At 39.8% G+C, this 14592-nt stretch overlaps 1 protein-coding gene across 1 annotated transcript in view; it reads right to left on the bottom strand.

Annotated features, from left to right (window-relative positions):
• Positions 1 to 8051: 8051 nt before the first annotated feature.
• Positions 8052 to 14592, bottom strand: part of RAP2A (RAP2A, member of RAS oncogene family) — a 49843-nt gene continuing 43302 nt past the window's right edge. Inside the window, exon 2 of the mRNA XM_014864833.3 lies at positions 8052 to 11889. Coding sequence (XP_014720319.2) covers positions 11652 to 11889 — 238 coding nt within the window. The 3' untranslated portion in view covers positions 8052 to 11651. The remainder of the gene's footprint in view (positions 11890 to 14592) is intronic.

Below are 14592 nucleotides of genomic sequence, written 5' to 3'. Positions count from 1 at the left end.
AACTGAAGCTCTCGCACATTGTTACTATGTAAACAGGTACCACCACTCTAGAAAACTGCTTACTAAAGCCTAATAACAAGCATACCTGTGACCCAGCAATTACACTCCTAGATGTCTACCTGGGGAAATGAACATCTTTTCTGTCCACCAAAAGTTACATACCAGAATGTTCATATGGGGCTGGCCCTGTGGCCAAGTGGTTAAGTTCACACACTCTGCTTTGGTGGCCCAGGGTTTTGCTGGTTCAAGTCCTGGACGCGAACATGGCACCGCTAGTTGAGTCATGCTTAGGCGGCATCCCACATGCCACAACTAGAAGGACCCACAACTAAAAAAATACACAACTATGTACCAGGGGGCTTTGGGAGAAAAAGGAAAAATAAAATCTTTAAAAAAAAAAAAAGAATGTTCATAGCAGCTTTATTCATAACAGACCCAAACCGGAAACAACCTAAATGTCTATCAACTGCAGATTGAATAATAAATTTATATGTGTTTATACACAGGAATACTATACAATGACAAGAAAGAAAAAACTACTGCCATACGTAACAGCATGGGTGAATCTCACAGACATAATGCTGAGCAAAAGAATCTGGGCACAAAAGAGTATGTACTGCATGATTTCATTTATATGAAGTTCAAAAAATGGCAAAACTAACACATGGTGAAAGAAGTCAGAATAGTGGTTACCTCTGGGGTGTAGTATCGACTGAGAAGGAGCATGAAGGAGCCCTCTGGAGTGACAGAAATGTTCCATATCTAAATGTGGTGGTTACATATGTAAAAGTTCATTGAGGTATACACAAGTTTTGGGCATTTTACTATGGGTAAGTCATGCAGCCATTAAAAGGAAAGATCAATCTTAAACTATAGTAAGTTTTTAATTAACCCATTGCAGATTAACTGGTTTGCAGATGAAATTTGGTTAAGGTGCTACAGTGCTACGATCTTGTCACCTCCTGGGGATGGTGGGGTGGAAGTGGGGCTGGTAAGTAGGCAGTCCTGATTAGCGCATTGACTAGCTGCTCTGCCGCAGAAAGAACCAAGCTTTGGGGCTTGGTCTGGTGGGGGAGGAGAGGACTGTGCAGGTTTCAGGCTCCTAATTTAATCAAAATGGCTCCTCCCACTCAGATATCTACGACCAGATCTTATCAGCTGCCTCTTAATTATCAAGGCTTTCTGGGAGAAATCTCTCCGGAGGAAAATAATCTCATTTCTTGGGCCTGTTAGGATAATCCACAGACCAAACCAGTTAATCTGCAACCAAGCAAATCCAGTAAATCAACTGTCACCAGAGATTTAGGTTGCTTTGTTACTGGCAATTATCAACCAACTTATAAAAAAGGAATCAGATATTTATCATTTTTTAAAGGTAATTTCATTAATTTGTCATAGTCAGTCTTGACCTAGAGAGGTTAAAGAGGTAACAAGTTAAGACTGGACCCTCCTATCCCTCACTGCAAATAGCAGAATAACTTCCAGGATCCACCAGTGGAAGAACAGTCTGTTGAAATGTTGGTTTATCATGTAATGAAGGCCAATCAATTTCCTGTGAATACTGTACTGGTATGGTAGATGGACATTTGGGAAATAGTTTTGCTTTAATCAGGAAAACTAAATTTAACTTATGCCTATTTAATATTCTTTCTTAAAAATAATTAATTCCTGCCTTTCCAGTTAACACTGTAGTTGATAAGGAGTCCTGCATGTTGTGGTGCACTGTACATTTTTTCTAGATATAATGGTACACATGATGGTAGAGGAGGGACTGAAATAAAGATAAATGGAAAAAAAGAACACGCAGTGAAATCCTTAGACTGTAGATCATAATTCTCTAGGTAGAGAGATACTATGGAATAAAACTCACAATAGTGTATGGTAGGCAGGCTTCTAAGATGGTACCCAATGATCCCTGCCTCCTGGTATTCACGCCTGTATCAGTTAGGGTTCTCCAGAGAAACAGACCAATAGGATGTATCTCTCTGTCTGTCTGTCTGTCTGTCTATCTATCTATCTATCTATCTATATCTATTGAGAGATTTATCATATGGAATTGGCTCATGAGATTATGGAGCCTGGCAAGTCCCAAGACCTGCAGGGTGATTCAGCAAGCTGGAGACCCAGAAGAGCCAATAATGTAGTGCCAGTCAGAGTCTGAAGGCCTGAGGACCAGGGGAGCCACTGGTACAGTTACAATCAGAAGAGGGGAAGACTGGAGGCTCAGGAAGAGCCAGTGTTTCAGTTTGGGCACCCCATGGCCTAGTCAAGTTGACACATAAAATTAACCACCTCAAGACTCTTGTGTAATCTACTCCTTTTGAGTGTGGGCTGAACTTAGCGGCTTGCTTTTAAATAAGAGAATATGGCAAAAGTGCTGAGGTATCACTTCCGAGACTGAGATACAAGACTGTTACTTCCATCTTGCTCACACTCCTCTCTTGCTCTCACTTGCCCACTCGGATGAAGCCAGCTGCTACGTTGTGAGCTGCCCTATGGTGAGGACCATGTGGGGAGCCTGTGGCCAACAGCCCACAAGGAAGCAAGGCCCTCAGTCTAACAGCTCTGGAGAAAAGGAGTCCTGCCAACAACCACTGAAGGAGCTTGGAAGTGGATCCACCTCGAGTTGGGCCTTAAGATGACTGAAAGCCCAGCCCACAGCTTGAGTGCAGCCCCGTGAGTCACAGCCATGCCTGGACTCTGACCCACGGAAACTGAGAGATAATAAATGCGTGTTGCTTTAAGCTGCTAAGTTTTATGTTATTACACAGCAATAGATAACTAACACAGAGTGTGTAAATTAACTGAAAGGTAGTGAGTAATGATGCAAACACATAAGATAAATAGAGGGAGCATGTTCAAATTCTACTTCTAAGAAAGGTGTGTTGGGCTCTGGTGGAGGAAGCGCTGTCCTCCCACCTGGATTGGTCCTCCCTTCCGCCTCTCTTCATTCCACTCCCAAGAGGAGGATGGCTGCTGCAGGATGGGGGGATGAAGCCCCCTTTAACCACAGTAGCAGGCTGCCCAGAGAGCCTCTCCAGAACAAAGGCCAGGGTCTCTCTGCTCCTCTTTCTTCGTCCTTGGAGAGTGAGATGAGCCTGGAGACAGCTCTCCCAGGAGTGTTCTCTGCCTGTGAGCCCCCCTCCCACTCTCCTGTAAGGACCCCGGGCAGATGGTCTAAAGGCACACTTTGCTAGACACTGGATCAAACTCAGTTTTCCCCTCTTTTGGTTCTTCTCACTAGCAGAGGTGTTGTCGCCTTTCTTTGCATCACAGAGGCAAGATTCAGAATGTGGATTCGGGCTTCATGATAGAACTAGAAGCCTTTGGGTTTGCTTCTCATTCTAGGCTCCTCTGGCAGACCTGAGTCTGTGGAGGTCCACCCGGGGCGCCAGAGTTCTGCACTGCAGCTCTAAAATGAAAGCCCCAGCCAGTAACAGCCCTTCCCCAACCCTGGTGTTTTAGGGTGTGTGCGTGTGTGTGTGCACGTGTGTTATTCTGTGAAGGTGGGTTCAGTTGAACTTATACCTCCCTCAAGGATGACATGAGGAGAATCAAGGATCGGATTCAGGGACTCATGGATGTTCTCTTAATGGTACCCTGATTTGTCATTTCCCGACACGGGCCAAGTTCAAGGACACTGGTGAGTCACAATGCAATGGGGTGGGTACTATGGTGTGGGGAGTAAGGTCCGGGCTGCTGTCTGCTAAGAAAAGACTGTTGTGAGTTGACCTAGAAGTAGACATATAGACTGGTCAGTATAGGCTTCAAGGAGAAAACTGTCATTATTTTGGAGTTGACTTTTTTCTTGGTTTTACCTTTCCATCTTCCTTATCCTACCTTTTCCAAAAAGGTAAGGTCTGGGGCCCAAGTTTAAGTATGGGTCTGGGGAAAGTGGAGAGAGAGACCAGTGCCTCCCCTCTCTCAAGACTCGAATTCTCAGGCTCACAACTGATCCAGGCCCTCTCACCTGGACGGAGTTCCCACAGCAGGGTTTGGAGGGCAAATACCTCACAGCAACATTTCCTAAACTTCGCTCCACAACGTACTCTATGCATTAAATGAAGAAAGTGTCTCAGGGTCAAGTTAGTTTTGGAAACATCAGTGGAATTTTTCTGAGCTTTTCCAAGATGTGAGATGTATTATGCAGGGTTTTCCAAACTCACTTGACTCCAGAATCATCTTTTTGCAAAACATCTCGTGGAGTAAGACCTCTTCAGAACACACTTGGGGTAAAACTTCTCCAAAGACATCACTAATGTCCATGAGCTGGAACATCCTGTTGGCAGATCTCCCTCTGGAACCTGGGTTTACAGATACTAGGCCATGGATTTCTCACATTCTTACCACACAGACGTGACCAAGGATTAAATAAATGAAGCCCCTGGTCATTTTGGTTCACGCTTTATTTTCTGTCTTTGAGATTCAGATTTTATCACTCTCTTCACAGAAATTCTATTGTGCTTCCGGTAACAGCATCTAATTTCTTGATGTTGGTAGTTCTCCACTAAGCATCAATTTACTTCAATTGTTCTAAGTATATGTGAACCACTCACCTCTTATTATGTAGGAGGGTCTTAGAAAATACTTTTCAATCCTGATGTTTCGGACTAAAAAAATCTCACGGAGATTTTTCAGCGTGGTATCCGATATATAGATCCCTCTGCCCTCCTCAGCTTTGCTGGTCTCTCAAAAACGAGCTCAGTGCCCTCACTGCCCACCCTTCAGCTAGCCCCTGGCAGGTCCTAGCGATCGCCTGAACATTTCCTCAGGAAGCAGGCACACCCTGTGACAGCAGAGCCCTGGAGCCCTGCTGTACTGCCTTCCATCCCCACCCATCACACAGACTCCTCAAAGTTCCCAGGATGGAATAGCACAGGCTGGTCACAGTGGCCCTGGAAAGAAGGGAGCTAGTAGCAGCCCCTGTGGGCTGTGCCCAGGACTTTGGCTCAGCCTGGGTTTCTGGAGTACTGGCTTGTAAAAGGAGGAAAAGAATAAATTAATTATTTCTTGCCAAGAGACTAATTTGTTTCTGCCTTGAGGTAAAGTCAAGGAGACAAAACTAGTGGTACACACTGAACGTTTGTGTCCCCTCCAAATTCTTATGTTGAAACCTAATCCCCAATGTGAAAGTATGAGGAGGCAGGGCCTTTGGGAGGTGATTAGGTTGTGAGGGAGGAGCCTCATGAATGAATTAGTGCCTTCTCTCTTCCCTCATGTGAAGTCACAGTGAAAAGTCAGCAGTCTGCAACCTGGTAGTGGGCCCTTACCAGACACCAAATCAGCCAGAGCCTTGATCTTGGATTTCCCAGCCCAGAACTGTGAGGAAGATATGCTTGCTGTATGAACTACCCAGTCTATGGTATTTTGTTACGGCAGCCTGAAAGGACTAAGACAATGAAATTAAGATATCTTATCAGGGATTAGTCATGTGTCACTTAACAAGATATGTTCTGAGAGATGCATCCTTAAGCAATTTCATCGTTGTGCGAATATCAGAGTGCACTTACACAAACCTAGATGTGCAGCCTACTACGCACCTAGGCTATACGGTACTAATGTTATGGGACCAGTGTTGTATTTGCCATCCGTCATTGACCCAAACGTTGTTGTGTGGTGAATGACCCTATGTGTATGTGCCTATCTATGAGTTGCTTGTACCATGCCAGGTATAATAGTAACTTTCAATGAATAAGAGCTGAATGAGCGGACACCATTTATGTAAAAGAATTAACAGTGGGGAACACATGACCTAAGTTAGAAACTTGGGTTTGTACCTTAACTCGGCCACTTTATCTGTTGTGTGACCTTGGGTGACTCATTTTTAGTACTTAGAGCCAGTTTCTCATCAGTAACATGGGGTTATTTATCCTTCTACTTGTGTGTGTGTGTATCCGCATAGAAAGATGTTAGGAATGATTTCCATCAAATGTTACTATGGTCATTTTGGGGATTTGGAAATTCGGTGGCTCTCCCTTTCTTCTTTGTATTTTTCATCAATATCTGATTTTTTTTTTGAGGAATATTAGCCCTGAGCTAACATCTGCTGCCAATCCTCCTCTTTCTGCTGAGGAAGACTGGCCCTGAGCTAATATCTATGCCCATCTTCCTCTACTTTATATGTGGGACGCCTACCACAGCATGGCTTGCGAAGTGGTGCCACATCCGCACCCGGGATCTGAACCGGCGAACCCTGGGCCACTGAAGTGGAACGTGAGCACTTAACTGCTGCACCACTGGGCTGGCCCCTGACTTTTTAAAAGTAAAAATGTAAATCATACCTAAAATACTGTCAACATAAAATTGTAATCATATAACAAAACAATGAAATCTTTGATACTTCTGAGTCTGAAATGGGAAGAACACAAAAATTCCCAGAACCAAACCAAGGATCTTCTTTCAGTTTCTTCCTTCCTAATTCGTGCCTATTAACTAGGTCTTTGTATTCAACCTTTCAAGTAGAGAGCAGACTACCTTTTCCTCCACTAAGAAGTCTTGGAGGAATCCTTATGAGGTAACATGATGACTACTGTTCTAAGAAAGTAGTGAAAGAAATAATACCTCGGCTTACCTGGAAAAGCAGCAAATCTTTTAAAATCTAGTATTTCAAGGGAAAAAAACAGAAACAGAAAAACCACAAAGCCAGAAAGAAAACATTAATATTGAAAAATGTAAAACCAGTTTCAACTATCCATTTAACAAATGAAGTGCCACATGTTTTATTAGTATTTACATGGCAACATAGATATTTTAAACTAAGAAACAAAAGAGGGGCCGCCCTGCGGCCGAATGGTTAAGTTCGTGTGCTCCGCTTCGGCAGCCCAGGGTTTTGCTGTTAGGATCCTGGGCATGGACAGGGCATCACTCATCAGGCCATGCTGATGCGGGGTCCCACATCACACAACCAGAGGCACTCACAACTAGAATATACAACTATGTACTGGGTGGCTTTGGGGAGGAGGAGAAGAAGAAAAAAAAAGGCTGGCAATAGATGTTAGCTCAGGCGCCAATCTTTATAAAAAAAAGGAAATGAGAAGTCAGCAGCTTTTTTAGGGAATTTGTGACAATTTTCTCTGATTCATAGGTCCCAGAGGTCAGATGGGTTCCAAATTGCGTGGCACTTTATTCCTTCAATCATTTATATTTCCATTCATAGCCCTGAGGCAATCAATAAACAGCACAACTTGGGAGAATTTCAAAATACTATTTTTCAGCCACAATGAAATTCTCCCAACTGAAAACAGAATTTGATAGGTTTAAATATTTTACAAATGCTTCAAATGAGATTAGGAAGCTAACCAGCAGATATTTATTATACTTATGTGCACATTTTCCTTTAAATATTTGAGATTCTATCTACAGTCCCTCTGTTATACTCATTCAGATTATTCTTATATCTAAAACAATAAAGCGTCTAAACTGGGGGAATGTTGCCAGGGAATTTCAACAGAGTTTGAAGGCAACATAACCAAAAGGCATAGTTTAAATTGGCTTAGGGAATGAATGGGCTCCTTATCAGAGCAGCTGAAGGCTGTATATAATTAACAGCATCTGTCAACATTTACAAGGCCCCACATAGAACAGGCAGGCCCTACAGAACAGCAACCTCCAGCTTCTGGCACCTGAAAATCCATAAGACCTAAACAAAAAGATAGCCCCAAGCTATCAACAGACGGTCACTGACACATTTTAGTGATACTAGCAGGACCATAGAGCCACTGCTAATTAATGTTAATTATCTAGAACAATTCTGTTACTATTAGCATCAAGACTTCAAATTAGCCAGCTATCATCAAAAATATAAAATGCTGTTTATGGAGATCAGTTTACATTTGTAATTACTGATTTTAAAAGTCTTTCTCCTGTTATTTTTAAAGGGTATGAAAATGAGCCAGTAACTTCCCTTTTTATATGATGAATTCTCAGTTTAATTCACTTTGAATATTTCTGTATCATGAGTATTAAATTCACCATATGGCAAGTTTTAGTTTTTGTATATACTAATACATTTCACTCAGGAACACGTACAAAACAAAACAACCCAGAGGAAGTTTCATTAAATAAATTTATTTGTTAAAATAATTTAACTCCAAATACAACTGCTGAATTTGCCTTGAGTTATAACTACAATTCATGTTTTAATTGAAATGTCAAAGTTTAACAACTGACATTGTTACAAAACAATAAACTGTTGTTCAATTTTAAATGGTCAGTTGTATTAGAGCTCAACAATTAACTGTGAACTATATCTCTGGGAAACCCCAAATCAATAATGATAAGTCTGTTTCCAAAACCCACTGCAGTCATTCTTGAAACCCTGATCAAGATTTAATAGATGCACAATGACACGTTAATTAAAAAAAAAAAGACCCCCATAGTCTTGAACATTTGATTGGCTAAGGAGACAATTAAAGCTCACCCAGTGCTAACACAAGACCACTGAGAAGAACAAAAACTCAAAAAGACAAAAAACCAACAGCAACAAACAAAATAAGCACTTTGGGATTCATACATACACAGACAGCATGCTCACTGGAAAAGGCCTGAAAACAAACAGCAGACATCCTTAGGCAACATTTCCTTATACAGAAGAGCAAATATCAGTAGTTTTACCACAGAAAAGTGATGGTAACTGTAGCAGTTAGAGTCAGAAGTTCAGTCCTAATTCTACAAACCAAAGGAGAAAATCATCAAAGCACCTTTCGATAGTTTAAGAAAGATTTCATGTAATACTTTTGATCAGATGCTGGCTTGTTTTGTGTAAGGTGAATAAAATGAGAGGCATCAGTTACCATCACTATCACAGCTTAAAAGAACCAAAAAAAAAGTTGCAACATAAAAGAAAAAAATTTTTTTAAATGCTGTGCCTTTGTATAAAATAAAACAAGACAAAACAAAAATAAAAGAAAATCTTATCACAAATAGCTAAAGAAAAAGTGGGTCTTTGGATCAAACCATAACATTTTTAAGGCATGTTAGAAAAACTCTCACTTATCTAGTTGCTAGTCTGATCAGGGCATAAAATAAATAGCGACACAAGGTCACCAACTTTTCTCTGTAGCCACTATTATTTCATGTGCCAACAAATCTAATCTTTCTGTTCTTAAGCTTTTTATTAACATCTCAACAAACACATTCATTCAAGCTGCATTATATTCATACCAGATGAAATACCAACAGTAACACCACACGAGGGTTTCCACATTTCTGGGTATCTTTGATGCTTTGTCACTAAATACATAGGGCTGTGTGGAAACACAGATCAAGCAGCCAAATCAGTTATTATTAACATCTTTACAGTAAAAGCCCACCTTATTGTGTGACACAAACATTTTTAACTAAACTCCAAATTTTTAGATAATCTTTTCCAACTTACATTTTGCCATACCTTTCATGTTATGTAACTTATTTTTCTTGTCTGCATAGCAATCCATAACGTAAAACTGTAGAATCTTTACAGATGTTTTAATATGTAATCTTAGTTGTCAAAAATTGCTATTAAATATGGAATTCTTAAAAAAATTCTGAGAAGTTAGAAGCTTCAAAACTCAACCAATTCACTAACAACTATTTCTGTTTCAGTAGATAAATTGTACTTCTTGAATCTTTGATATTTCTACATGTTTGAGTCAAATCAACTTTTATATGATGAAATTTGTTTCAATAAAATTGATTAGAACTTTTTGTCTTAAAACAAGGTGCTTCATAATTAGGGGCTATAAAAATAACTATATTGAAGAATGCAAATATTGACAATTCAAAGACTTTTGACAACCACGGCCTGGTTTTACCCACATATATCTGTTTTTCTCATTGACAAAAAGCACTATCCACCTTTTTTCTATCCTGTAAGCTTAATAACAGTTTACCGAACACTTGGCGGGGGCGTGAGGGGAGGGGAAGGCGGGGGGGGGGGGGAGGGCGGGCTACCAATTATTTCAATAATGTATAAAAAACCACAAATAATTTAAAAGAAAAAATGTTTTTGATACACTATATTCTGCAGTATAGATTGCCAGTATAGGCAGTTATCTCCAACTTGTGCCCAATTCTTAGGAACAATAAACACACATGCATACACAAACATACACTCTTCTCTCAGTTACACACATAAGACCAGAGGTTACTTGCACAAGAATGTGAAACCAACGAAATGTGGGGTGGTATTTGGATCACAGGCTCAGTGATATTGCAGTTCTGAAGGCCAAATTTATCTCCAGAGGATCAGATCAAGATACTCTCTTCAGCATTTATAACTGAAGTTAGCTGAAAACCCTTCTACTCTTGATTGTAAAACTTATGAATAGGTTTTTTTCTGTGCCATTAGTCATGCAAATGATAAATACTTCACGGCTATGAAAACCAAAAATGTCAGAGCTTGAGCACCTTTTCAAAACAAAATATTCACTCTATCTTTATGTGCCACTTCAGTAATCAGGGCAAAATTGTTATAAGAAAATCTTTATATAATTCTCCAGGAAAATTAAAGATAAAGGTTTTTTTTTGTCCCTTACCTTCCACTCTATAATTTATCTTCTACTTTTAAGTCCAAATTACTTCACATGGTTACTCAATTTTTTAAATGCCTGCAATAAAGCTCTGCTCCAGCAAACTTGATTTCGAAAGCGGGTTAGCCAAGAAACACACCACAACCATAGCCCTTAAAGGCAGGAAGGAATCTGCTGCTTTCACGAACTAAAAATGCCAGCTATTTGTACTGTCCTGTGAGGTGCTGCAAATGGGAACATGTGGATGCAACATGGCTTCATTTTCCTGACATGATGGCACTAACTAATCTACTAGAACGCTTCTTGTTAGTAAGGCTAGGCAATCGCTTTCCATCACAGCTGCTTCCTCTTGTTCAATAAAGGAATAAAGACCATCCTGCTTGGTTAACAGAGAGTGGGTTTGGGGTTTTAATTGGTATTAAACCCTTGTGAGAGCCTCCATTTTCTGTGGCAAAGCAGGTGATTTAACACATTCTAAAGCCAGATTGTATTTTTACACAATCTGTTCTGATTTTTGCTCTATCAAGGATTGATGCATGAGTTAGTTCCATGTCACAAATTAGGATAACATCTACAATTAAGCATCAATTTTGAAAAACAGAAATATGTCAGCTGAGCAAAGAATCTCTCCCTGTAATGCTGTTGGCAGGTTAGCTGTTATTACTTACTTGACGGAATACATTGGTTAGAAGCATTATCTCAATTCCTGAAATTCAGTACTCTCGTAGGAAAATATTTCTCCTTATTCTTTAAGAAGACAAAATATTTTAATTGTAAGCGGTCATAGGAATTCTTCTGTTTTCTCTCTCATGATTATTCTTAATTTATACAATAGTTGCTTCTGTCAACTCAGCAACAGTGCCATCATAACTTTCAAAGGAGATCACCCTGTAGATCGACTGGCTATGCCTTAAAGTTGCAGGTGCCTATAGAAGACTGAGGACAATGGTGAAAACTGTAGTTATGGAACCCAAATGCTACTCAGAGAGATCAAATGACAATCACCGCTCAATTCTGAATAAGGGCTGCTATTTCACTGTAGAGTCACACCACACAGCCTGCAAACTCCACAGTCGAGTAGACGAGGCTTGTTATCGCCTACAAGCTTGGGCAAATCCTGTCCAGGAGAGCCATATTTGAACGCTATTGTATGTTACATGCAGAGCAGCATGGGTCATCTTTGTCAGGCTGCGCAGCATAGTTCATTTGCCTCACAATTTCTGCAAAGAGTTCGTCCACCATCGTTTTACTCTTAGCAGAAGTCTCCATAAAGGGGCAGCCCCACTCTTCAGCAAGGGCTCTGCCTTCATTGGATGATACTTCTCTCTCACTTTCCAGGTCCACTTTGTTCCCAACCAGGATGACTGGCACTTTCTCATACCTATGAGAGAATAAGCAAAACACATACATATTGTAGAAGTTAGCAGAAAGTTAAACAGGTAAAATGTATTTTCTCTTTTTTCACTATATTCTACTACAAATATTCTCTTCAGTTGCATAAAAAATTATTTGCTCCACTCTGTCTGACACCTACCTGAGGGCATTTAGAAGCTGTTCTCATAGTGGATCATAAACAGGTTTTTCAAAATGATGTTTTTAATTAATCAATTATACATCCTTTAAAACCAACTTACCTTTCCAGACATATTTGGAAAATTATTCTCAGAATCTCAGAATAAATCCTCGTAGATGGATTAACTTAAACTTTTTTCATTATAAGAGATGCTGACTCAGAATTTCCTAGTTGATGAGGTAACAGCTCTACTGAGTAAACCACTTATAATTGTCAGCATTTTACTATGCTCTTTAAGTGTACAAAACTGAGAATGTTCTAATAAGTTCCTAAATAACAAAAAAGCTAGCAGAAATCATTAGATTTAGAAAACCTTTATAAAACTGTTAGATTAGCCAGTTGAAAGACAATTATGGCTCTTTTCAGCCTGTCAGGGATTAAATATTTCAATCATTAACTTCATTTGGTGTTGTCTCTTCTTTTCCTTCCTACCTAGAATAGGTGTGCTATAGATTCAATGTTTGTGTCCCCCTAAAATCTGTATGTTGAAACCTAATCCCCAGTGTGACGGTATTTAGGAGGCCAAGCTTTGGGAGGTGATTAGGTCATGAATGGGAGTAGTGGCTTACAAAAGAGACCCCAGAGAGCTCCCCTGCCCCACTGCCACGTGAGGACACAACACCAAGATGACCAACTATGAGGCAGGGGAGCAGGCCCTCACCAGACACAGAATATGCCAGAACCTTCATCTTGGACTTCCCAGCCTCCAATACTGTGAGAAATAAGTTTCTGTTGTTTAAGCCATGCAGTCTACGGTATTTTTTTTACAGCTGCCAGAACAGACTAAGAGAAGGTGTCTCTGAGTAAACATGCTTGGTAAGAGCTACACTTATAAAGATAACAAATGATATGAAAAGAACAAAAAAAGGATCCTAAATCATTTTGGTACTTAAAGATGATTCTCTCTACAATGGTTACTCGTGGTGTAAAAATACATGGTGCTCCTCTGCATATTTACTATTCTTGTTTATGTTTGTCCTAAGAAATGGTGCTAATATATTTTCATAAGGCTATTTTTATTTAAAACATCATTTTAAAAGCTTTTCGTAATTTTAGTATAAATTAATGTGTGTGTGTGTGTTTGTACTTTCCCCTAAGAAGAATACACATCTAATTTATAAAGGAAGTAAACTACAAAACTGCACATATGTGATAACATGTGACTGGACATTTGTTAGAAGAGAAAACTAACAGAGTCAAGACTTTACTGAGGCAGGATTTGGATAGAGTTTTTATCATTCAGGAAACAGAAGGATAGGCAGGCAGGTGGCGAGAGAGACGATACTTCCACAATTTCATCATCCTGTCACGAAGGTTCTCTCCACTCACTCTAACTTGTAAAGCAAACTAGATTCCCTACAGGGTCTCACTTTTTTCTTTGGCACTAGATCCAAAGGTCTCACAAGAGGGTATACTCCAGGCTGTGTGCCACTGAGCAATCTGAAACATAAAAACAATTTAAAAATGTGTAGGGATAACAACATCAAAGGTAAATCTAGAATTCAGATTTTATCATTTTGCAGGAAATGGATCTGGACAACTCCAACTTACAACAAAGGACTTCATATGAATTTACTGTCTAGCAACGGTGTCTTATGCTTTCTGGCCTCAGATCATACTGAGAGCTCTGAATATATGACACAAGGAGTTTTCACATCCTCTAGGACTCTTACATACAAACAATGATGTGTACCCCCTGGCCTACAGGAGGACAAATGGCAGTGAGAATGAAGCTGCATTACAAACACCACCTATCAGCTGCTTCGCATACAAGCCCTCTTGACCTGCTGTAGGCAGAAGCGTGGCAGGGAGCTAATGTGCAGTCCTGTCAGGATGTCAGTTCCTAACCTGTTTTACTTATAAAGATGTACTTGCATTTCATTTTTCTTAAGAGAGTATATACATCACAGTGTGTTTTAAAAATGCTTTGTTTGGCAGTGAAGTAACATAAACATTAATATGATTCAGTAAAATTTATTGGTTGAATTTAATTAAGTTAAAAATTACTTTCAATCTCTGTTTATAATACTCAATAATAAAGAGTAAAGTGGTAAGACATCACCTTCTATTATTAGGCAAGTGATAAATATTTTAAGGAATATCTTTTAGTTTAAATATAGTATTTTATCATGTTTTCTACATAAAGAAATATCTCCCACACTTTTAATTAAAAACTACAAATATATGGATTTTTATTTTTTTAAAGGTTGGCACCTGAGCTAAAATTTGTTGCCAATATTCTTTTTTTTTCTTCTTCTTCTCCGGAAAGCCCCCCAGTACATAGTTGCATATTCTAGTTGTAGGTCCTTCTGGTTCTGCTATGTGGGACGCCACCTCAGCATGGCCTGATGAGTGGTGCTAGGTCTGCGCCCAGGATCCAAACTGGGGAAGCCCTGGGCCGCCAAAGCAGAGTGCAAGAACTTAATTACTGGGCCACAGGGCCGGCCCCTGGATTTTTAAAACTTGCAAAAATACCAAATCATTAACAGTTGTATGATAGAACCAAGAATC

This window comes from Equus asinus, chromosome 11 (assembly GCF_041296235.1).
Source record: "Equus asinus isolate D_3611 breed Donkey chromosome 11, EquAss-T2T_v2, whole genome shotgun sequence".
Taxonomy (NCBI): Eukaryota; Metazoa; Chordata; class Mammalia; order Perissodactyla; family Equidae; genus Equus; species Equus asinus.
This window is presented reverse-complemented; position numbering and strand designations above follow the sequence as displayed.